This window comes from Cercospora kikuchii, assembly GCF_019650295.1.
Source record: "Cercospora kikuchii DNA, contig_00002, whole genome shotgun sequence".
NCBI lineage: Eukaryota > Fungi > Ascomycota > Dothideomycetes > Mycosphaerellales > Mycosphaerellaceae > Cercospora > Cercospora kikuchii.
Window position 1 is genome coordinate 4282905 of NW_025408583.1, and position 22784 is coordinate 4305688.

Here is a 22784-nt window from a genome sequence, read left to right on the forward strand (position 1 = left end):
GAGGAAGGCGAGCAGGCGCACAAATCTGATTGGATCTTAATAATGACGGCACGATCTCCGTGTATATCGCTTGTTATGCTCATTAGCATCGAGGATGTGGTTCGGACATATGATATATAAGCCACGCCATTTCAAAACGTACATCTTTAACGAACATCTGGGGTATTTGTTTTTGATACGAGAAAAAGTCTGTTTTAGCCCTCCGTCTCTGTCTCCAAGTCGGATACGAAGTCGACCTGAGCACCTCTATTCACTCCATTTTCTTCTACATGCATCTTCGATGCCCCAAAGTCCACGTCGACCCCCGAACACCTTGCTAAGTAAGGCAGCACTCAAAAAGAAAAGGTGAGAGATATAAATATCCAATCGTCATCTCCAATGGGCCTTGGTCGTCCCCACACAAGACTCCCCTCGCAGTGTCAGGTATACGACACTCTCTGCTTCTGCCGGCCGCAGCTATAGCTATGGCGCGATCGTCTTCAAATCTCAGTCGAATTCTCGTTCTTGGTATCCTTTGTCGTGGAATCTAAAAAATCAGGTTAGCCTATTCCCGAGTCTGACTTCATCTTATTGGGCCAACTTACAAATATTCTTCGTAGGTCATGCCGCGCCACACCTTTTCTGTCGTGCCATCGGGGAGGTGTTTGACCATATAAGGCTTTGGCTCATGGGTCATTTCTGACCAGACCTTGAACAAATGCCTGAAGTAGCAGGTTTGTGCTGCTGGCGTGAAGTACCGATCACGAAACTTTGCAGCTGCATTGTCTGCGATCCGCTTTGCCTTTTTGTTGTCTGCCAGCAGAGAATCCATGGCCTGGGGCAGATCCTTCCAATCACTTTCACATCGAACGTAGTTCTGATTGGGCCCGTCTGCCTCGAGCAGATGGTACAGATGTGTTGTGTAGGTCAGAGGGTGGATGATGATGGTCGAGTGGCAGCTCAGCAGGTACTTCAATCGGCCGGACCATGTTGTGCCTTCCGTGTGCACGGCGAATTTATATTTGCAGTGGTCGGGCATGGCTATTCTCCACTTCTCTGCCTCCTCGTCGTTTACATCTTCGGCCACTCTGTGTACATCAGACCAACTCTTGTCCTTGCTCTGCTCAATCAAAGCCACTCTGATCTGTGGGTTGAAATCCGTCGTGCCTCTCCAGACCAGTTTCGGGATCTTTTTGCTGTAGTCGTTGTAGAAGTCGATTGCCTGGCGCTGGAAATCTCCGTATGCACCAGCAACGCGTGGGTATGCCCAGAAGTTGAAGTCGGGGATGAGCCAAACTTGCTCCATCGCCTTGTCATGGATATTTCGATTGAAGTTCCACACGGTCGTGTTGGGGAAGTCCTCAGTCAAGTCAATAATGTCGTTGATCTTGATGCTGAACTCGATGTTGGGAATGGTCTCCCTCGAGCTAACAATGGCTCGGTGGATGTTGTGTAATGTGGCATGTGATCTCTCCTTCCAGTGCAAGAAATGGTTCAGGCCTCGCGACTCGAGGATGTACAGTTGGCCCTCGTAGATCATGGCCCGCAGGCCTCCATCACCACTCCACTTCAAGCCATAGTTCTCCTCTGTCAACTTCCCATCTGGGCCCAGGCGGTCCTGCCAATAGGCCCGCGATCGGTCAATCTCCTTGTATAAGTCGGGGAAAGCCTGGTCGCACTGAGCGAGTGTAAGGGAGTGGTCGTTGCGATCGCGATCGGCGATAAATTTCCACCCGCTGGTTGAAGTTGTGTCGGAGTAGGGTATGGGCGGTATCTGCGCTGAACCGTAGGAGCGCGACTGTCGGAAGAAGAAGAAAATAATGGCAGCCGCTATCGTCGTGGCCAGGAGCGTGCCTCTGCAGGTTCGAAGTGGGGAAGACATGTTGGCGCAGCTGCCATGCGAGCTCTCGTGTGCTTCAGTCGGGAGCTGTGCTGCCTCGCCAGGACGCGCGCACCAGCTCACCGCGCATCAAAGTACAGGAAGAGAGGGGGGAGGAGAAGTAGAAAGACAGTTGGAGGAAAGAAATGGTGTGCCCATGCACGTCGGGAGTCGTAGCGAAGTGGGTGAGCTTCACGTTCCAGAAAAGGAGAGTTGGCGCTCAGCCCTACATACGCAATGCAACGCGTGCTTGCGCAGGGGCGCCGAACTCCACTCCCGCCGACGCCTTTTCCGCGTCCCGTCTTGCTCGTAGGCGTCTTGGACATTGGTATCGCAGTGAAACAAGCATGCCCACGAATTCATGACACGATGAGCGCGCCCACTTCTGCTGCAAAGCCGCCCCCGGTGCTGCCACCCGGGAAGGCCGTCGACATTCTGCAGAACTCGCCCTCGCAGCTCTACGCGAATCTGCACCCGATCCTGCTGCTGTCCATCATCCCCATCGCCTTTGCAAGTCTGGTGTCAGACCCCGTCAACACCCTCCTCGGCCTGGCACCCACCACTCTCGTCCTGCAAGCAATCTACTGCGTCATTGGTCTCCCGCATACTGGACAGACCACACCTGCGAAAGCGAAGCCAGGCCAAAAGGCCAAACCTGCGAAACCCGCTCAAGATATCTGGGCGAAGCTGGTGGTATGCTCTATTCAACTGGCAAGTCCCAGCACACCCAGCTAACAACCAATAGCCCGCCGTACTCTCCCTCGTCCTCACCTTCTTCCTCACCGCGCCTCTCCTCTACATCATCCTCATCCTCTTCGGCGCTCCACTCGTCTACCATCTCCCCCACACAGGCCTCCTCTCCGTCCACCTGGCCCTCCTCACAACACCCCAACTCTACTACGTCCACGGTCTCGACACAACAGCCTGGCTCCGACTCGCAAGTCTCCAACAACCCTTCGATGAGGTCTATGGCATGTCATTAGGAGCTTGCGCAGGAGCTTGGTTGGGCGCAATCCCCATCCCCTTGGACTGGGATCGCGAATGGCAGAAGTGGCCTGTCACCATCATCTGTGGGATGTATGCCGGTGCAGTGGTCGGAAAATTGGCAGGAGGGTATTTACTCAAGGGTTTCAAGACGAAAATGTCATGATCGACAAAATATCGAAAGCTTCAATAGCACAGAAAGAAACGCATGTGGACATTTTACACCACAGATATTGGTCAAATATTCCCACATTGCGTTATCAGAGCTGTGCACTTGAGAAATCGAAATGGAGAAAATCCACAAATGCTTTCATTATGTTTCGTGAAGCGTCCACCCTCCGCTATGATCTATATGCACCTCAAGTCCAACAAACATTGCCGCTATGCACTATCCTCCCACCCATACCGTACATCAAATTTAATTTCGTTATTCATGTAAATCTGTTCAGATTAAATGCTGCCAAAAGCAGGACTAGATTCACCACAACATAGCTGCTCCGATCAATGCTCCGGCAAAAAGGGTAAGGCCGGCGCCGAAATAGCCAGATACCGAGACTGCACCAGATTGCAATCCCGGCTGTTCCTCAGAACTGTCACCACTATTGGCTTCAGGAGCGCCAGTCTCGGCTCCGACTTCTGCAAAGGATGTAATGGTTGATCGCTGGCCGTTTGGCAGAGTCGTGGTTCGCACTCGAACCTGGCTGACAGTACCTCCTCCAGGCTGGTATGTAACAATCGCGACATCGCCGCCGGAGTCAGTTGCCGTGTAAACGCCGCCGGAAGTTGGTCTGTTGTCGTGATTAGTATGACCCCGATTGGGGATTGCTTCGATAACGTACCTGGTCAGGACTACAGAATCGCCTTGACTATCGGTAGTCGTGACCGAATCAGGAGCAGATGTCACTATGCTTCCTCCTGGGGCAACTGTTACTTCCGGAACTGGTGAAGTCGTAACGATCGTCGAACCTTCAGCATCGGTCTGTGTCACAATCGTCGCGGGTTGTTCAGTGGTGGTGACAACTGTCTGACCTTCATCGTTCGTCGTCGTCTGCTCCACTGCAATCGTCGTTTGAGCAGTAGTCTCGAACGCGGTGGTAGTTACGACCACAGTGCTCTGATCAGCAGTTGCCGTGGTTGTGATGGGTACCAAAACTCCGGTCTGTGTTGTGGCGGGTGCGCTGGTGTCTGGAACTACAATCAAGGATGAGCCCTGCTCTGAAGAAGAAGAAGAAGAAGAAGTCGGAAGCGTCTCGGTCTGCACGGAGGATAAGGTCGAGGCGGGAGTCGTCTGACCTTCATTGTTGCTGCTCGTGGCCTGCACCGAGCTCACCGTCGACGACAACGTCCGAGTAACAACACTCGTATCGACAACGACAACGGTAGAAGGCTCCGCTTCCGAGGACTCTACCGATGAGAGAGAAGACGACTGACCTTGCGAGGTAGGAGCTGTGGTAGTAGCTTGCACCGTCTCCGTCTCCACTTCCGTGGTCGTCTCAAGGTCAGTGACAGTGACGGAGCTGGTCGTCGCGGAGTCTGTAGATACCGTGGCATTATCTTGACGCTTTCGCAGATAGTCTTTAATGGCCGCATCTTGTTTCGCGAGGTCGACTAGCTGGGACGCCAAATTGGCATCCTCGCTGTGGACTGCAGCAATCGCCTCGTGTTCGTCTTCGAAGACACCCTCTTGGTACTTGGGCTGCAGATTGCTCCCCATCGCAGCCTTCAGGGATGTCCCAGACACGGATTCGAGGTTCTGCTCCCAGCTGGCATCGTTGATTTCAGGCAGACTGCGAGCGTGCGCGATCGAGGCCAATGGCAAGGCCAAAAAACCGATGGAGCGAACGGACAGCGGCATCTTGGCTGGCCGGGAGCCGGAAAGCGCTGCCAAACGAATGTAGTTGAGCCCAGCTCAGTGAATTAATAAAGCGACTGTGGGCACTGTCAGCAAGCCATGTCTGAGAAGCAACGGAGGTCCGTCGCGATAAGATGGCTCGTTCTGAACGTACCAGCACCCGGGTGGCTGGCCTGAAGGCTGAAGAAGTACGACGACGAGGACGCCGCCGCCTCGGCTGCCAAGTTGCCGTGTCGGAGCTCCAATTCTGGTGGGCTGACGAGAGTTTCCCGTCCAAGATCTAGAATAGATGCGAACACTTTTCTGCAGTCCTGTTGAGCCTGGTGCAGTCTGTTCACGGGCGAGCTGTATAGCAGTGGTGTGAGTACGTGTAGAGCAATGCAGTCGCTGGGAGCCACTTTATCTCCCTGTCGACTTTGCCATCCACCACACCGACCGGCGTGGATACGGCGAGGCAGGCACGGCAAGACAAGTGGAGAGCACTCGCACACTTGCGCACCCCAGTCAGTCATCGATACGAGCATGCCATGCTCAGCATCCTCACAAGCCTTTCTCAGCCGCGAGCAAAAAGAGAAGATCGACAGCCATGCTTGCGACAGCTCCGTGGCCAAACTGCTGAGTGTGGCTTCGAAATCCTGCTTCGCTGACGACGTGTCGTGATGCCGGACGCCGAACAGCCAGGCATGTTTCAAGTCACGAAGCCGTGCCGTGATGGAGCTACGCTTCGCAGCATCCATTCATTCATATGCCTATGATCGGTGGTCGATACGTCAAAGGTACGCATCGAGGTTGACAGATGCTTTTCATGTGCTCGAGCTCGAGCTCACTGCCTTTTTTCTGAAACCTGGTTCCCTGTCTGCTGTGCCCAGAATGACCCACAGCAGATCGGCTGCGACGGGAAGCTGTGGTGTGCCGCCCGGCATGGCGGTCTTGTCTCAGTCGAGGAGCCTCAATACGGACGCACAGTCTGTGAGCTGACGACTCAAATCAGGGAGACAATATCCTTCCTTCACATTGTAGCAAGTGCATTGCTAACACTCCGAGGAAGAGCTCTGCTTGAGAGCATTCGTCGTACAGCAGCAACTTTGGTACCTTTCGTAGTTCTGCAACTGCAACTGCAGCTCTGCACACTGCATTGTCACCGTCTATTTTTAACCCACAAGCTACCTGCAACCTGTTCACGACACGGCAACAACTCCAGCCAATCAACATCGACTATGCCATCAGAACGAAAGACGAAGTCCGTATTCTCAACGTTGGGCTCGTGGGCGCAGAAATGGGATCGATCGCAACCAGGAACAATCGCTGGAAGCGGTGCTATCGTACGTCATTCTCTTCATCATTGTAGACATAATTTATCAATGAGAACTGGTTCGGCGGAAACAGCGTTCCAGTTTCCGTAGATATAACTGTCCCAGACTCCTCCATCTGCTGAATAGCATCATCGTTTCAACGCAAATACAGTCACATCTTTTCCGCTGTCGTAAAACGCCACTCGAAATCAGAGGCGCTGTGAATTTCTACTGGCCGGCTCGTTGTCCATCTGTGCCTACCACAGTATCTTGTGGTCTGGCAGTATCTCGCAACCCGTTACCATTTGCACTCACAGGTTGCGTGGATTCCACAGGATCTGTCGGTTGCTGTGGCGTGCCTATTGCGCCTGTCGGCTGTGTCATAGCCCCTGAAGCGCTGCGACCTTGTTCAAATGAACGGCCGCGTCCGGAGAATCGATCTTCACTTGGAGTACCGAGATCTTGTTTGCTCTTGTTCCGCTCGTGCCCGCGCTCTGGAGTCCTTGCGCGCTTCTCGACGTCCTTGTCTTTGCGCTCCTGTATCTTGTTGCGCAGCCAGGACATCGGTCCCTTGCGCTCGCGTTCCGAGTCGGAGAAGAGCGTATCAGAAGCAGTAGTAGTCTGTGTCGTTGGGGTGGCGAAGGATTCAGGATCCTCCGAGATAGGATCAGTAGCAACAGCGGACATGGGCGGCGGTTCCTGGAAACTTTTACGCGGTTGTGATCCACCACTGCCTATGGTTGATCGAGACATGGCATTTTCTCTCCCTGACATTGCACCCAACGCATTGATGCTGCCAGGTGTTGATGGTTGCTCCAATTTGTTTTGGGTGCGCGAAAATCTCCAGCGGCTCCTTTTCTTCTTCTCCGGTTCTTCGGTAGATGGCATATCATCACCCACCAGATCAGCATCCGATTGGTCAGTGTGGGAATGGAAGGAGTTCGATGGCGAGAGAGGTGGCTTCAGCACAGTGTCTGGGACGTTGCGCTGAGGAGTCCCTTGTGCTGAATTCGCTTCTGGTGGTGACTGCGTATATGATTCTGTGGGCTTTTCTTCAAGCCTTTCCAAGGGAGCTCCAGCATGCTGCACCACTGCGGGCTGCATTGAGGACTTCTGCGTTGTATCTTTCGAGTCTTCATGTAACGAATGGCTTGAAGAGTGTGCACTTGAAAGAGCAGAGCCAGGAATACGCTTTTTCTGAAGTTTGTTGGGCTTGCGGCCCTCTCCATCGCTCCCTGGAGACTGCTTGAGAATGTCGAGAAATTTGCGGCTCGAGACTGACGTTGTCGTAGGAGTATTGGAAGCCGATCGTTCCGCGGAGCCAGCCAGGATACCACCACTGACAGGCGCCAGTAAAGGTGCAGTATCTTTGCGAGGTGTGTGGTAGTCAGCGGTGCTATCGCCAGCAATGTTTGCCATCGGAGTCGTGGCTTCGCTGGACGACGCAGAGGTCACCTCAGGCGGGGCCGGGAATACTGGCGCCGTCGCAGCGACTGGGGTGTTCTGAACAGAGCTGTGGGTCTCCGAGTACGGTTGTTGCTCAGCAGTGCTGTGCAACTGCGGAGTTTGCCCTGAAGCACTATCAGGAGCTCTTGGCGTAGACGGATCCGAAGATTCCCTTTCGCGTGGGAAACGAGGGGATTGTGCGCCACCCACACCCCGTCGTGATGGCACGGTATTACTCCGATTCACACCAGTCGTGGGTGTCCCGGGCGCAGGCGAGTTCGCACTAGGTCCGTTCTCAGATCTTTTGCTATGTTTGCTGGAGACAGACACGTTTCGTCGGATGCTGCCCCATTTCCGAACGCTCTCGGCGGCCACGCTGGAGTTGGAGCTCGACCGTCCAACGGTGGTTTTCGCGCGCGTTGGGGTCGTGGGTGAACCTGCGGGTTTGGTATGTGCACCGCTCTGCACTTCTCGCACAGTCTCCGGGTCAGCAGCAGTCCCCTGCATACCGATAAGGAAGCTGTCTTGGTTCTCTATCAAGAATATCAGAACGTCTTGGCTGAGGCGATATTCCTGCGGTGCCATGTCATGCTGCGGATGGTTGAGGATTCCTGGCTGAAAGATCGCTGCAAGATTAGGTGTGGTCATCTTGTTCAAGTCGGACTTGCTAGCGAATACTGCCAGGAGATCGAGGATGTAGAGCAATAGTTGGCGGTTCAATGGCGGTAGTTCTGTGATGAGAGCCTGGTACACTCGGATTGCTGCTTCGTGGTCGAACTCGCCATGGCTCGGACTTTGCGACTCCAGAGCGCCCACGGCCTGCGCCTGGTGGTTTCTCAGAGGATCGCGAAAGCGTTGATAGAATTCGAGGGGAATAATGGGCTCTGGCAATTGGTTGAAGTAGCGGCGTAGAATGTTGGCAGCATCGTGCACGGTGTAGCCGGTCCAGTCCAGACCTTTACCATATCTATCAGGACTGTCGAAAGCTACCTTGAGCTCTTTAATGCGCTTCTCGCTGCCCGCCAAGCGGAAAATGCCCTCAACATCGGTGGCTGGCCTCGGTGTCAGTATGAGTGGCAGGGAGAGTATGAGGCAAAGGTACCTTTCTCCTTGAGAAACACGCCACACTTGGCTACTACAATGGGCACATAGCCATATATGTAACTCTGGCCCTCATCGTTGAATAGGCTAATTGCGACATTCGCGTAGCGAATGCTCTGCTGTAGAGGGACGCCGAAGATACCTTGCGGAGCTGCTAGACGGCCTGGTCAGAGGCGAAGACACGCGTGCGATCAGACGTGAAGAGGTGTGGGCAGCACTCATGGTAAAGGTGCTCCCGGGAGACATGAAGCCCACGAGGCAAAGCAAGTGGGTGTGAGATCTCGCCGGGGTTGTCGCATGGGTTGTCAGGCAGGACAAAGGCCATGACGCATGGCTTCTGGGTGCTGCGTACCTTGATCCTGCGGCTTCTTGTCGCTGCGCTTGAAGTTCTTCCACCAGCTGGCCAAGTCCTTCTTCTCCTTGATCGACTCGGCCTGCACAGATCGCGGCGCCGCTCTGGGACCGCCTGCGCCAGCGAGAGCCGTCGACGGACCACTCGTGGTCATGCCTGGCGATGATCCGGGCGGTGTCGCGTCGCCGGCCTACTGCATGCGCGATGCCAGCGGCGTGCACAGAGAGCGTGCGGGCGAGGAGATGGGCGGTGGCAGCTGCGCGTAGTGGCCGGCCAGGCTGGGGGATTGGGGGAGGATGGGGACAACGGGGGCGGGTAATCTCGTTTCGTCGCTGTCGTTGGCGCGGCGGGTGTTTGTGCGCGGTGTCGCGGCGTCCGCAATGCGGACGGTAATGATGCAGGCTGCAGATAGCGGTGATGCGCAGTCGAGCGGGCAGCAGGTGGCCGGCAGCAGACTGCGCAGCGGCGTGTGGCAGAGTGGGCGGGCGTCTGTTGTGTCTGCTGCCAGGCTCGAGCCGTGCAGGCAGGTCTGTGTCGCAACTCACTCGGTCACTCGGCGCGCTAGGCTCGTTTAGCAGACCCTCCTCTGGGAAACTTGATGCTGTCTGCGCTGCATGCACAGCAACGAGCCGCCTTCGATTCCACCCCCAAGCCACGCGCCCTCGCATCGCCGTTTCATCGCACACAGTAGCAGACGGAGCACCACACACAATGGATAGGTATGCGCATCAGCACGCTCTCTTTGGAGACCCTCGCTAACGACGGCCAAGTCTCAATGCGGCAGAGCAGCGCGAGCTGCAGACTCGCATCGAGCGAAAGCAGATGAAGGACTTTATGAACGTGCGTCATTGCAATCCAATGCACCTTCCGGAATACGCAACTGATATCAACAGATGTACTCGAACCTCGTCCAGCGATGCTTCAACGACTGCGTCAGCGATTTCACATCCAAGAGCCTGTCGAGTAAGGAGGAGGGATGCGTGATGCGATGTGTCGACAAGTTCCTGAAGAGCTCCGAGCGGTTGGGCGAGCGCTTCCAAGAGCAGAATGCGCAGATGCAGCAACAGGGAAGCATGGGCCTGGGAAGATGAGCAGATTTTGAGTCTGCGATTGTACAAATACTCAATGTGCTGCGAATGGCGACCACGGAGGCGCTGCAATGCACGGCGCTATTCGGGATTGACTCGATGAAGCATTAGCTGCTCAGCTCTGCCCACAAAGGCCAGGAAGTGCTACCGGTCTATGTCGGGCGTGTCCCCTGAGAGACAGAGGTCTCGGGAGAGCAGATACGCATGGTCTTTGCAGCATACTGGACAGAACCAGCAAGCATTCAACTCTTGGTCAATAAGCCACGAAGGCTGAGATCGTAAACAACGTCCTCCACCTCCTTCACCTTGTACTTGATGCCGTCACTTCGCTTCCGTAGGGTGTCATTCTTGAGGTTGAGGATCTGGAAGCCAGCGTGGACGTCTTTGATAAATTGGCTGATCTGCATCGGACGCTGGTAGTCTCCGAGCGTAACTGAATTGCGAGCCAGACGGGACAGCTCTTCGAGCAGCGAGATCAGTGCCAGGAGATACTCTTCGATCGTCAAGTGGAAGACGTCTCGATCCTTGACGTTCACTGGTACTTGCATGATGCCGCCGACTTCATCGATCGTCAGAAGCTGGCCGCCCTCCGTCTTGCCGAAGCCACCCAGAAAGCCGCATAGCAATATGTTGAATGTCTGCGATTTGTTAGCAGGGCTAGTTGTGAAGCGGCTCGCAGAAACACCGACCGAGCTCTCAATCTGCTTCTGCCACGCATAATTGAAACGATAGTATGGGTGGTTTGAAGCGACCTGTGCTAATTGCTGAATCGTGACGACCGCATTCTGAATGCTAGATTGTGCTGCTTGCACCACAACGGGCACTAGACGGTATCAATAACTGTTGCAAACGTCATGTATCTCGTCGCTTACGGTCTTGGCCGGTGGTAGAATGAGCTCTTGATAGGATGGATTGCGTGTTGCGGTCTTCGAATCAATCAGCACAGGTCCTCTTGATCCGTTCGTCGATAAGCTTCACCCTGCTTCTCGAGTGTTTGGACGATTTCTCTCAGTTCCTGTTCACGTATGTTCAGTAGGTGCGCGTTGTGGGCGCTTCATTACAAAATTGTTTACGTCTTTGATTGCAGCATCTGCGTCGATTTTGCGCTGGAGGTCTTCGAAGATGCCGGGCTGAACAGGCCCGTTTCCGGAGGGAGTGGCCATATCGTCTGCAGTTGTTGTGCGTGAATTGCGTGTTTATTGTGATTCGACGACCGGGTTTGTCTTTACTTTGCTGTTCGAAAAGTGGACGTCTTCCATCACTTCAATATGGTAAGCAAACTTTGCTTAAGCCAGTGATCTAAATTAAGGCCGGCTGGCCAGCGAGACTTCGAAAGCTGCAGTTGCAGATACAGAGTCGACACTTCCTAAACAGAAGCTGTGAAATTAGTGGTGTACGAGCGATCATGTTACGAATTTCTGCTCACAGTAAACTCACGAGCTCACGAATTCATCGCCATTGACGTCCATTCACTTGTCCTCCGCGGCTGAAAGCCACGCGAACCGGTCCCGCGCTAGTGGTCAGGGTCCCCCCAGCTCCTGTGATTTCTGGGGACTTGACACCTTGCTCCATCTGCATCAACGCTGCACCAATGCCTCCGCGGTAACATTTTTCGACCGACAGCACGAAAGCTGTCAAGCCGCCGACATGGATGGATTCAAGGATCACGGACTCGACGAGGACAATTTTGGGAACAAAGGCGCTCTTGCGGCTGTCAAAGCGTTCGATGCCTTCCCGAAGACGAAACCCTCATATCAGGAGCGAACATCGACAGGTGGCATATGGACAGTCACATTGATTGCAGCATCGATTCTACTTGCATGGAGTGAACTCACTCGGTGGTGGAAGGGCGAGACTGCACACCTCTTCGCCGTGGAGCAGGGCGTCGGTCACGACTTGCAGATCAACTTGGACGTGGTGGTGAGGATGCATTGTGATGATCTGCACGTCAATGTGCAAGATGCATCCGGAGACCGTATTCTTGCAGGAACGATATTCCAAAAAGACCCAACGATGTGGGCCCAGTGGTCAGGCAATCGAAAGGCTCACGCCCTGGGCTCGACGAAGGAGGAGCGACTTGACTTGACGGGCTATCCAGGCTTTGCTGAGTACCGGGAAGAAGATGTTCATGATTACGTTGGGAATGTACGAAGGGGTAAGAAGTTCTCAAAGACACCCAGACTTCCCAGAGGGGTCGAGGGGGACAGCTGCCGGATATTTGGCAGTATGCATGGCAACAAGGTGCAGGGCGATTTCCACATCACGGCTAGAGGTCATGGATACATGGAGTTCGGCCAGCATTTAGACCACAGTGGTGAGTGTTCACATTTCAGCGCATGTTGGATGCTACCAGCACAATTGCTAATCGATCACCAGCGTTCAACTTCAGCCATCGCTTCAACGAAATGTCCTTCGGACCTTACTACCCCTCATTGACGAACCCACTCGACAATACCTTCGCCACCACCGAAGAGCACTTCTACAAATACCAGTACTACCTATCGGTAGTGCCAACGATATACACCACAGATCCGAAAGCGCTGCGGAGGATTGACAAATACCACGAATCTCCAACTTCAGGAGAGGATGGCCTCAATCAGCACTCGAGAAGAAGTACCAGGAACACGGTATTCACAAACCAATACGCAGTTACGGATCAATCACATCCGGTGCCAGAGACCGCGGTGCCGGGCGTCTTTGTCAAATTCACCATTGAGCCGATACAGCTCACCATTGCGGAGACTTGGAGCTCTTTCCCTGCCCTCTTTATCCGAATCGTCAATGTGGTGTCGGGGCTTTTGGTAGCGGGCGGATGGTGTTTCCAAATTAGCGAGTGGGCAAAGGAAGTTTATGGTCGCAAGAACAGGCGTGTCGACAGCTTTGGCATGCTGAACGGTAATCACCATAATGAGAAACATGCATTGTAGGTGTTATGGCCGAGGTTTGTTGATATGAAAGATCTCAAGTTTGGCAAGCTATCTCTCGAATTCTTTCAATTGTTTTGTGCGACTTTTCGCGGCTGCACCACAACTTCGGTGACTCGCGATAGGTGCTGTTACCCCGTGACTAGCGAGCTTGTTCTCCGCTACAGCTGTATCTATTGCGCTTGCACGGCTTCTACCAAATGCATCGGCGTTGCTCATGGCGGGCTCCCCTGTACGCGTGCCATATTGATTTGCTATTCCTCCCCCAAAGCGCGGCCGATTCTGAGACCACATTCCGACGCAGCATCGGCAGAGTGTAAGGACCAACGGACCTTTGTAAGCTCATCCAAGCCTGCTATTTCCACGGCGAATGCAATAAGTAATCATTCTATCTCTTCCAAGAGCCTTGGCTGAGGCGCAACAACCCTTGTATACAATCAAGGTCCGCATCTGCTGACGCTTCGCCAACGGTTTCACGACCTTTGGCCATAAATGAGGACAATTCGGGATCCGCCTCTGGATCGTCCACACCGCCCCGGAGAGTTCGTGCCTTCTTGTTGGGCGACAAGGTTTGGCGGATGCCACTCTGCCTTGGGGCAGACATAGGCACCAAGTACCCATCGTTGGAGTCGTCAGACGCCGGGTCAGATCCGAAGTTGACACCGGGCGACCAATTCTCTTTGTCAGAATCAGCGCCACTTCTGCGATGTGCGATTGCTGAGCCCGAATGCTTGAGTTTCGACGACATGTGTGTGCTGCCTGTCTTGCCCTGGAGCCGGCCTGCGGACGTATGCGATCGCTGCAACGAAGAACGCTTATGTCCAAGCTTTGATCGTTTCGCTGAGTGTCCGTGACTGTCTGCTGGAGCATTACGCTTAGAGTTGAGTGGACCTAAAACACTTCGCCCTGATGCTGACCGGAGGAGACCTATCGCACCAGCCGCGGAGCCATGAGAGTCCTTCTCGGCCACATTTTCAAGTTCGGAGCGCGCGTCTTTGTCGCACCAGAATTCCCAGGATCGTGAGTCCCGTGAACGCCCATTCGTGGATCGCTTGGTGCCACTCACGGCGGAGGAGAGCGCAGGACTTGGTACGCTAGTTGGCTCGGGCAATAGAATAGATTGCGGCGGACGTGGTGGTGAAGGTGAGGAAGTATCTTTTGTCGTCACAATGGCGTTTCCTTCGGAGTCCATTGACAGGCGGATAGCGCGAGGTCTTTTTGGAGCAGGAGCCTCTTTCGTAACAGGATGGGTTGTGGCATTTTCCGAAAAGCTACGGTGTAACGAGGGTGCACTCCGTCGATTAGCCAGGTAGCCTATGTGCGTTGGCACTCTCGTCAACATGGGTGATGATGTCGAAGCTGTTCTTGATAGAGGTGGTCCTGAGGCGAGAAGCTGGGCTAGTGGCGGCGAGTTGGGAGGTGTTGTGGAGTCCTGAGCTGCGTCTGTGTCCGGTACGTCGTATTGGCCTACTGATACGGTGGGAGTCTGATCATGAGTCCTGTCCGGCCCAGAATCGTCGCCAAAGTGTGGCATGTTTGCGTCTGCGACTGGCGGTCCGTCCAGGTCGTCGTGGCCAAGGCCTGTCGACCTCGCCATATGATATTGCGCAATCTCGTGCGGTAATAGAGGTCGACCAGACCTTCGTCTGCAGCTTTGCCTACGGTTTTGGAACCAAATCTGTAGGATGGATCAGATCGTGGTCATACGCGCACGAGTACCGACTAATGCTGACCTGGACCTCTTTCTCGGTCAATGCCACTTGCTCGACGAGCTGAAGGCGTGCAGCCTTGTCAGGCTTGGGATCATTCTTGTACGCAGCTTCAAGTACTGCCTGATCATCAGGACTGTGAGAAGTCGGTCAGTGGAGTGGACGCGACAGTCACGGTATGAAAAGGCATGCCTGGTTCTCTTCCGCTTCTGACGTGCTTGTCTTTTCTCATCTACACTCGATGACAGATCATCTTGTGAGTTGCTCGGATGATGATCAAGAAGTTCGTGAGTCTCCTCAGCTGCACTGTTTGTGTGGTCCATCACTGTTGTCTGTTAGGCGTGTTCGTGGGCATTGTTGTCGACGGGCGGAGGTGAGACGCGCTGGAGAACGCGTTCTACGCACAGACACAGTCTTGGTACTTGCCTGCTGTGGATCTTCGACCAGCCTCCACAAGCCCTTCGTCAAGCTCGCGTCCACGAGACCATCTGCGTCAAGCTGTATTCTCATCTGCAAAGGCCAGTTTCATGCCAACGGCGATCAAAAACAATCTATTGCGGCTTATCCTGCGTTAAGAGCTGGCAGTAAGACGTTGAGTGCAACACGTCTGCCCCGCGCCGGCACGTGACGCTCCCGTTCGAAGCTTCCCTTTCAAGCTGCAACACATCCATTGAGACGCGTCCCAGTCACGCCTGATCACTCACTAACATCGTCATTCTACCGCTTTGCCGTAATACAGGCTGCTATGGCGATGCAAGATTTACGCGATGCGAGAGGCACCTTGAGAAGACCGCGGAGAAATTTAGAGACACACAAGGGGGCAAGCAATACGCGTACAATGACCACGATTCATCGCTTTCATTCCGCTGATTGACACTCTAGCAGCTAACATAAGCTGCTGTGCCATGAAGATCTGTTTGGTACCGGAATAGGCACTTGATTTGTCTCCAATACACAGCCCTCATTGTCCTTTAGCGGAGTCTCCATCGGCCTCAGTTGAATACATTTACCACCCCACGAACACTCAACAGCCCAAGAGCCAACAGCGTCATGCTTCGCTATACAAGATCTCTTTTGAGCTTTCAATTAAGCCGAGGTCTCCCCAAGGCTGTCGAACTGGCCATCATTCGAGACTTGTCCCTCTCGTGGACCGGCACCGCCTGAAGAGGGCACGTTCTTCTCCTGCGCTGCATTGAGTGCAACGCGGCCAGGGTCATTCTTGCCTCCAATATCGGTGGTGAAAGAGGCGTTCGGGGCTCCAGAGTCGAACCCTCCCTCTTGAAGATTCTGACCCTTGGGCTGGCCTACGCTTTGTGCATATGAAGAGTGGCCTTGAGCACTTGCGTTGCCAGTAGCAGTAGTTGAGGAGGATGAACCAGTACCTCCGAGTTGAGTTGTCTGGTTTCCCCGAGCTGAAGCTGATGTGGTGGAGTCTAGTTTCGTCGCGTTTGAGGTATCGGTGGTATTTGTTGTGGTGGAGTAGCTCGGTTGCGCACTTGGACCTCGCGAGTCGGAGTTCTCTGCGAAGCTACCACCGGCATTGACTGACTCTGCGGCGAGAGAATCGGAGGTCACGGTGCCTGGTGCCTCGTTCTTTGGGTTGTTCTGAGACGCTGGGTCGGTGGTGACCTGGGAAGTGTCAGCCACATGGCCATGTAGGATGTCTGACAGTATCGTCACTGACCTTCTGCCCTGCGGATGAAGACATGATACTGAGATGTGCTTGGTGTGTTTAGGACGAAGTGCAACGACAAGTGAGTAGCAAAAGTGTATTGTTCTTGATGCTGATCTCTTGCGACAGTTGAGCCCTTTTCTAGAGCATTGCCTTCATTACGCCTGCATGACGCAAATTGTAAGCTGTTGAGATGAGACAGCATCGCATGAGGTGTGGAGGGTCCTCCAGTTTCATCACGATAGATCATCCCGCACCCACCTTCGAATCCTGCGCGCGACATACGTGGACTAATGCTGCGACCCCACTCCAGGCACAGGAAATGGGAGCTGTGGGAAAAGTGACATGTGGATCCAAGGCTACTTCATTTTTTCGACACACCAACTTCGCCCGCTCGACGCTGGAGACGGCCGCGATCTCGACTATAATACAGATTTTCAAAAGTCTGCGAATGCTTCCAAAAAGACATGGCTATTCTGCCTCGGCGGCAAGCAAATGTCTAAACGCTATTGTAACAAGACTCTGACCAGCGCGACTGACGCCAGCCGGAAGCTCCCATTTTCGGTCGTAAAACTCATGACATCGTAGCATCAGCATGGAAGACCACCTGAAGCAGACGAATAAAAGCGACCTGCTTAGTTGGTGCTTGCTGGGTCGCTCTTGTGTGGGTAGCCGTAGTCCTTCCCGGTCGTGTCGGCAAGGCCAGCCTTGTTCTTTGAGCCTTGAGCCATCGCATCTGCTGGAAGTCCTCCAAGTCCGTCCGCAGCCTGACGGCCGACACCCTGTCCCAAAGTGTTCCTGCCAGAGACATCGCCATCTTCCCGAACAGCGCTACCACCAGTAGCTGGCTCGCGCAATGCGTCGTTGCCGTGGGAGAAAGCACCGCCGGACAGGCCGCCAGAGCCAACGTTGACGGTTGACTGGTCGGAGCTGTTGAAGTCGGAGGCGACTGGGGGCTGATCGGGCAGAGGAAGGTTTGCTTGACGTTCAGAAATGACCTCGCTCTTGTTCTTATCTGCGGAGTCGACTACGGACTTCGATTCAGTCAGTAAACTATTCTTCCAAAGTGTTCAGATTTATTGATCGTCGACGTACCTGGAGGCCGGCAGTAAGAGAATCCGCTGGAACATTGCCTCCATGAGCTTTAGATTCGCGAGCCTGCTCCTTCTTGATGTCCTCCTTGGTCAGGTGTGCGGTCTCTGATGTGCCAGACATGATGTGTGGTGGTCGTGTGAGGTTCCTACAACATCAGTGTTAGTGGTGACTATCATTGCATTTATGTTTCACTGCACTTACTTTTTCGATGAGTTGATTGGGGAAAGTCGATCAGAATTGCGATCTGTGAGCTGTAGATGAGTGTGAATTGGTGACTGTACCGCAGCGGAGAAGAAAAGTGTCGAATATATGTGGCATCGCGATGCGGTTTCTGACGACCAGTGATGCAAGAGGTGGGCCAGTCGTTCCCGCTTTTTCCTATTCAGGGAAGGTGATCCTGGACGGTACCTGGCCTGGTCGTTGCGTACAGAGCTCACATGCTTCCGCGCTCTGGCAGTGACGCAGGCGTCAGAGCAATCGGCCCACGACCCACGACACGGACGGAGATCCATCGCCAGGTATCCTCATCACCGCAGCCATGGCCGAAATGACGACGACGAGGCTCGACGCGGACTCGCAGATGCTGCTGGACCAGCCGCTGCTACGCCTGCCCAACGAGCTGCTCCGCAAGAACCTCAAGGCCGCCCAGCGAAACATCGAGCTGACGAGCAAGAACCTGCAGAAGGATGTACAAACCGCCGCCTCCGCTGCTGCTGGCCAGAAGCCCACGCAGACCCTCGCCTCGCTAGAAGCGACGCTGGCAAAAGCCCAGAGTCTGAAGCGCAAGTTAGAGGCCCTCCATGCCGAGGAACAGCAGATCCACCGCCAACAGCGGGCTCGCATCCAGCACCTCCAGCAGCTTCACGAGATACCCAGTCTTGCAGACGTCAAGTACGACAAGTGGTCACATACTCGGCTGGACCGGCTGCTTGTCGACTACCTGTTGCGGCAAGGCTACACCCAAAGTGCCAAAGAGCTAGCGGCCGAGAAAGACGTGAATGATCTGGTGGACATAGAGGTGTTTGAAGAATGCGGACGCATAGAACACAGTCTGCGTTCGGGTCGCACTCAGGAGTGTCTGGCGTGGTGCAGCGAGAACAAGCAGGCGCTCAAGAAGATTAACAGCAAACTCGAGCTCGAGCTGCGTCTTCAACAATGCATTGAGCTTGCGCGGAGTGGGAAACAGGTTGATGCCATTTTTCACGCACGTAAATTTTTGGCTAGCGACCAAGATCCAGCCTTCGGTCTCAAGGCCGCTGGTCTTCTCGCCCATCCTGCAGATACTCCTGTTGAGCCTTACCAGGTAAGCTTCCTTTCACTATTCATCCTCCTTTCCCTTTGCTAATACTTTTACAGGACATGTACAACTCTGACCGCTACGCTTACCTCGCTGAGCATTTCGTCAGGACTCACCACGAACTCTTCAATTTGCCCACTCATCCACTTATTCATATCGCACTCTCCGCTGGCCTATCAGCCCTAAAAACCCCTAGCTGCCACTCGCAATACGCACTGCAAACGAGCGCTAACACCGGTGCACCGGTTTGCCCCATCTGTAGCACTGAGCTCAACGAGCTCGCACGGAGTGTTCCATATGCACATCATACGAAGAGTCACATGGAGGACGATCCGGTGGTATTGCCAAATGGTCGCGTATTCGGGCGGGAGAGGTTGAACAGGCTCAACGAAAAACTAGGCACGAAACCAGGAAGGATCAAGGACCCTACTGATATGGAACATGAGTGGGATGAAAAGGAGTTGAAGAAGGTGTACATTTCGTAGGCTCATACTGGTCTCGAGCCGCATCATACCAATCGATGCATTCTTTCTCCCTGGCTATGCTCTGGCAATGGGTCATGTCGCCCTTCAGCTGAAGTAGTGTCTGCAAATTGGTCCTCCAATGCCCAATGTCGTGTCGAATGCCTGAATAAAAGTCTGGTACTGGCCAACCCTCCCTGAATCTCAGCCGCAATACTCGCTGCCATGCCGTCGATTGTCGTGATCGCTACAATTCGTCCTGCTCGTCCTGTTCGTCTCGTACTTGAATGGCTTCGGGATCAATCCATGGTGCAAACTCCTCATAGCCTTCCAGCGACGCAATCGAATATTCTGTGGTCAAATTTGGTGGTGCCAAGCGTGTCTGCTGCTGAATACTGTCTGGTGGTGCTGCTCGGTACAGTGATGGAGTGTACAAATTCGATGGAGGAGGAAGAGTCGTAGCTGGAGAAGAAGTCGTAGAAGGCTCGCTTGCCTCAGAGATCGAGTCGAGATTTGGTTCGTGCTTCGATCTGGACGGCGTGCTGCGGACTGAGGCTGGGGTCGCTCTGGTGCCGTCCAGATCGAGCATTTCTTCGAGAGCGAGTGAGGAGGTCGAGGGGGAGCGGTTCTCTTCTGGTGCTGGGCTGGAGGAGTTCACCTCCTCCACGGAGAGAGAGCGACGGTCTTCTCCGTTCATCATGCCGAATTCCACGCCATCGCGGCGGGCCCTCGAGTTGGCTCGGCGCCGCGAGTTCCACCAGAGAAGAAGGATGGTGACTGCTGTCACCGCAGATGCGCCAAAGGCGATTCCAATCGCCGCCCCAATGCTCACTCCGCCGCCTGTCGCCGCCGCCACGCCTTTGCTGGTTGTACTTACTTGTTCCATGGTTGCTGCAGTTCTGGAGAGCGAATTGGCTGAGACAATGGTTTACTTGTGTGGGTGGGCAAAAAGGGAAGTTTGGAGTGGTGTCAGGTGGAAAAGTCTTGGAAGTGAAGTGAAGCGGGCATTGTGTCGAGAGCTACAAACAGTGGCTTGCATATCGATGTGAAGAAAGGCCAATGGCTATAAACATTAGCTGATTCAAGCTCTCTGACCTACTCAATGCGACCCGCGCCGCTATAGCTCCGCGTCACCTCGTAATGCGCGTTCGAACTCTGCTCGAAGTGTGCAGCCGATCTCGACACTGCGTCTCAGCCGTGAAAAATGAAGCCTCGCTCACTACCTTCCTTACTCGAGTTTCGGCAAAGTCGCAGCAAAATCCTGATAAGTATCCACGACCCACTGACAGAACGTCTCCCACTCCTCATCGAATGTAGCTTTCAGTTGCATCCTCTGGCTTTGGTCGAGACACGAGTGGTCGATGCTCCAGTGCGCGAGCTGCTTCCAGCCGTGGATATTCATCCTCGGGTCACCGACGAGAACCTGGTAGAACTCATATGACAAGGACTTGTTGTCGAGTGAAGGGCCCCTAGAAAAGGTTAGAGTGGCGCGAGATACTATACATGTGCCTGTGCTTACCTAAATAACGACGGATTGTCGGCGTTGAGGGTGCAATGAAGTCCTGCGGCTAGTAGTTCGTAGAACCGATGCTCTCTGATGTTGCTGCATAGCCCTAGAAGCTCGTTCGAAACGGGACAGAGTTCCAAGCAGATTTGCTCATCTCTGAATGGCTTGAGCAGTGCTGGGTGTTTGAGAAGAGCGTATCCGTGGCCTATTCGCTTTGCGTTGAGCAGCAACGAGTCGTACAGGTTGCTGTTGTCGGGGTTGTGAGATCCGCCTGTGTCCAGAAGAGACTCACCCGCGTGGAACATGAACGGTATGCTGATGTCGAGCTCCTTGCACGTGCCGACGAAAGCAAGTAGCAGGTCGGCGTAGAATCCAATGTGGTTCGGTCTGTCTTCAGCACCCACGAGGTCGAAGCCACAGATCAGGTGTGGGAATCGAAGCTTCAGCCGAATGCAATTTTCCAGCTCAGTCTGCATTCGCTTCCTCGGTATGCTTCTAGGCGTGCAGTAAATGATCTTAATACCAAATGGAAAGAGGTGCAGTTTGTTGGCCGTTCTGAGTTCGGCTTCCTTTTTAGCGAGCTCTTCGCAAATGATCGTCATCTGCGCTGCATGATCAAGCCGGCCTATGCCGTCGTTCGCCGGAATGTCTTTGTCCAGAAGCATTGGTCGCAATTCCGCATACATGACCTTGTCTGCGATCATGCTGTCGATAGCGTGGCCAATGTACCATCGATACACGTGCTCGTAATTCAGGAGGCCCTTGAAAGCTCGGGTGCCCTGGTTGAAGCATGCCCAGACACCGTTTGTAGTCTGCCCCGGTCTATAGGCCTTGTCACGCGTGATGATCATCTTGTCTCGTGCCCACTGCTCGGCTGCGCCTAGCGAGGTGTCGTCGGGGTCATAGTTCTCAATGGACACGCCCTTGGGGAAGCGCTCACGGAAGTTGCGCCACAACATCCAAGCGGTACCTTGCTGCCATCTCGGATGGTCTTTCGTCTTGCAAGTGGGATCATAGTCCAGGGAGAAGAGGTCGCCTTGCGCTGTATCCTTTGGTAGGACATCGAACACGATCTCACAGTCATCGAAGTCCTCTGATTCCAGCAGCGGTTTGGTGCTCCGGATGAACATAGTGTCCTCGACTGCTGTCGATCGAGCGAGGGGGAGCAGGATTTCCGCTGGCAATTCGGCATTGAAATGCAAATGTAGATGAGCGCCTTTGGGCATCCGCGTTGCAATGTCAAAGACTTTGCTACGATCGATGCGTTCCTTGTTTACGAGAAATCGACCGCCCATGTCGCGAGTCTCTTTCCCCGGTACGGCTTCACCTGGTCGGTTGCCGAACAGAGTCTCTGCATAACGCTCGTGTTCTCGAATTGGGATCACGATCGAGTTCGCGGCGACTTCTGCCTTACTCGCAGACTTTCGGGCAGGCTCGTCCCAGGCGACATCGCGCTCTTCTGTCAGTAGCTTCTGTTTGTCTATTGCGTACGCATTCGACGCCTGGAGCAGCTCCACCTGGTGTGCCAGTCGAGCAGTCAGGTCGCCCGAGTCACTCGAGCCCATCTCAGCTTGAGTTGGAGCTCCTTTCCGGAACAGGGAAAGTCTTGAGGATTTCTTTCGTGGTTGTACTACTGGTTCCTTGGACTCGTTGTCGAGTGAGGTCTTGTGTTTGTGCGAGGTGCGGCGGGTGAGCTGTGTCGAAGAATCAAAATTAGCTTACAGGAAACGTGCAGCAACAGCCCAACTCCAAACAAACAACAATGCAAGCAGGACGAAGCATCTACATACCTTGTCGATGAATTTACTCGCCATTGCGGGCGCACAGCGCCAAAGTGGCACTCGGCAGGGCTATCTCACAGCCCCAATGGCGGCTAGCACTGTCGCCCGTTAATGCGCTGCGGTACTGGATGTCAGCTAGATACTGGCGGCTCGCTCTGAGCTAGGTTGTATTGAGGCCGGTGTCGTGGGGTCAGCGCGCTCAGCTTGAGCAATTTGAGGCGTTGACGGCGTTGACTGCGCCTCGCAGCCGAGTTAACAAAGGAGCACAAGCGCCCACATGCACATTCACCAAGCGGGCGCATTGCATCACGGGTACTGCCATTCACTCGAGGAGGGTGAATGGCGATGAGGTCAGCAAGTTTGTA

The 22784-nt window shown here is 54.1% G+C and overlaps 13 protein-coding genes across 14 annotated transcripts; 4 read left to right on the forward strand and 9 right to left on the reverse strand.

Annotated features, from left to right (window-relative positions):
- Positions 1 to 486: 486 nt before the first annotated feature.
- CKM354_000390200 (uncharacterized protein) lies at positions 487 to 1861 on the reverse strand (the record flags this gene model as incomplete). Its single annotated transcript, XM_044799120.1, has 2 exons — positions 487 to 526; positions 585 to 1861. 2 exons carry the CDS (start codon positions 1859 to 1861, stop codon positions 487 to 489), a joined length of 1317 nt encoding a protein of 438 aa, XP_044655055.1.
- A 366-nt stretch (positions 1862 to 2227) lies between these two features.
- CKM354_000390300 (mannose-ethanolamine phosphotransferase GPI11) lies at positions 2228 to 3008 on the forward strand (the record flags this gene model as incomplete). Its single annotated transcript, XM_044799121.1, has 2 exons — positions 2228 to 2551; positions 2604 to 3008. The coding sequence occupies 2 exons, from the start codon at positions 2228 to 2230 to the stop codon at positions 3006 to 3008; spliced, it is 729 nt and encodes a 242-aa protein (XP_044655056.1).
- Positions 3009 to 3320: 312 nt separating this feature from the next.
- CKM354_000390400 (uncharacterized protein) lies at positions 3321 to 4697 on the reverse strand (the record flags this gene model as incomplete). The annotated part of the gene is made up of 2 exons (XM_044799122.1): positions 3321 to 3630; positions 3682 to 4697. The coding sequence occupies 2 exons, from the start codon at positions 4695 to 4697 to the stop codon at positions 3321 to 3323; spliced, it is 1326 nt and encodes a 441-aa protein (XP_044655057.1).
- A 1517-nt stretch (positions 4698 to 6214) lies between these two features.
- On the reverse strand, positions 6215 to 9039 carry CKM354_000390500 (uncharacterized protein; the record flags this gene model as incomplete). 2 transcript variants are annotated; one of them, XM_044799123.1, is made up of 3 exons in its annotated part: positions 6215 to 8484; positions 8535 to 8687; positions 8886 to 9039. In XM_044799123.1, the coding sequence occupies 3 exons, from the start codon at positions 9037 to 9039 to the stop codon at positions 6215 to 6217; spliced, it is 2577 nt and encodes an 858-aa protein (XP_044655058.1). The 2 variants fall into 2 exon arrangements, with proteins under 2 accessions (XP_044655058.1, XP_044655059.1); XM_044799124.1 differs by having other exon boundaries at positions 8535 to 8696.
- A 557-nt stretch (positions 9040 to 9596) lies between these two features.
- CKM354_000390600 (protein transporter TIM9) lies at positions 9597 to 9976 on the forward strand (the record flags this gene model as incomplete). The annotated part of the gene is made up of 3 exons (XM_044799125.1): positions 9597 to 9604; positions 9656 to 9725; positions 9779 to 9976. The coding sequence occupies 3 exons, from the start codon at positions 9597 to 9599 to the stop codon at positions 9974 to 9976; spliced, it is 276 nt and encodes a 91-aa protein (XP_044655060.1).
- A 239-nt stretch (positions 9977 to 10215) lies between these two features.
- Positions 10216 to 11136, reverse strand: CKM354_000390700 (uncharacterized protein; the record flags this gene model as incomplete). The annotated part of the gene is made up of 5 exons (XM_044799126.1): positions 10216 to 10611; positions 10663 to 10796; positions 10846 to 10899; positions 10952 to 10988; positions 11047 to 11136. 5 exons carry the CDS (start codon positions 11134 to 11136, stop codon positions 10216 to 10218), a joined length of 711 nt encoding a protein of 236 aa, XP_044655061.1.
- A 484-nt stretch (positions 11137 to 11620) lies between these two features.
- Positions 11621 to 12900, forward strand: CKM354_000390800 (uncharacterized protein; the record flags this gene model as incomplete). Its single annotated transcript, XM_044799127.1, has 2 exons — positions 11621 to 12287; positions 12350 to 12900. 2 exons carry the CDS (start codon positions 11621 to 11623, stop codon positions 12898 to 12900), a joined length of 1218 nt encoding a protein of 405 aa, XP_044655062.1.
- Positions 12901 to 13285: 385 nt separating this feature from the next.
- CKM354_000390900 (uncharacterized protein) lies at positions 13286 to 14929 on the reverse strand (the record flags this gene model as incomplete). Its single annotated transcript, XM_044799128.1, has 3 exons — positions 13286 to 14575; positions 14631 to 14742; positions 14799 to 14929. 3 exons carry the CDS (start codon positions 14927 to 14929, stop codon positions 13286 to 13288), a joined length of 1533 nt encoding a protein of 510 aa, XP_044655063.1.
- A 763-nt stretch (positions 14930 to 15692) lies between these two features.
- On the reverse strand, positions 15693 to 16314 carry CKM354_000391000 (uncharacterized protein; the record flags this gene model as incomplete). Its single annotated transcript, XM_044799129.1, has 2 exons — positions 15693 to 16235; positions 16291 to 16314. 2 exons carry the CDS (start codon positions 16312 to 16314, stop codon positions 15693 to 15695), a joined length of 567 nt encoding a protein of 188 aa, XP_044655064.1.
- A 599-nt stretch (positions 16315 to 16913) lies between these two features.
- On the reverse strand, positions 16914 to 17493 carry CKM354_000391100 (uncharacterized protein; the record flags this gene model as incomplete). Its single annotated transcript, XM_044799130.1, has 2 exons — positions 16914 to 17312; positions 17374 to 17493. 2 exons carry the CDS (start codon positions 17491 to 17493, stop codon positions 16914 to 16916), a joined length of 519 nt encoding a protein of 172 aa, XP_044655065.1.
- Positions 17494 to 17911: 418 nt separating this feature from the next.
- Positions 17912 to 19155, forward strand: CKM354_000391200 (glucose-induced degradation complex subunit FYV10; the record flags this gene model as incomplete). Its single annotated transcript, XM_044799131.1, has 2 exons — positions 17912 to 18676; positions 18730 to 19155. The coding sequence occupies 2 exons, from the start codon at positions 17912 to 17914 to the stop codon at positions 19153 to 19155; spliced, it is 1191 nt and encodes a 396-aa protein (XP_044655066.1).
- Positions 19156 to 19378: 223 nt separating this feature from the next.
- Positions 19379 to 20017, reverse strand: CKM354_000391300 (uncharacterized protein; the record flags this gene model as incomplete). The annotated part of the gene is made up of 1 exon (XM_044799132.1): positions 19379 to 20017. One exon carries the CDS (start codon positions 20015 to 20017, stop codon positions 19379 to 19381), a length of 639 nt encoding a protein of 212 aa, XP_044655067.1.
- A 342-nt stretch (positions 20018 to 20359) lies between these two features.
- CKM354_000391400 (uncharacterized protein) lies at positions 20360 to 22452 on the reverse strand (the record flags this gene model as incomplete). The annotated part of the gene is made up of 3 exons (XM_044799133.1): positions 20360 to 20600; positions 20651 to 22332; positions 22429 to 22452. 3 exons carry the CDS (start codon positions 22450 to 22452, stop codon positions 20360 to 20362), a joined length of 1947 nt encoding a protein of 648 aa, XP_044655068.1.
- Positions 22453 to 22784: the final 332 nt, after the last annotated feature.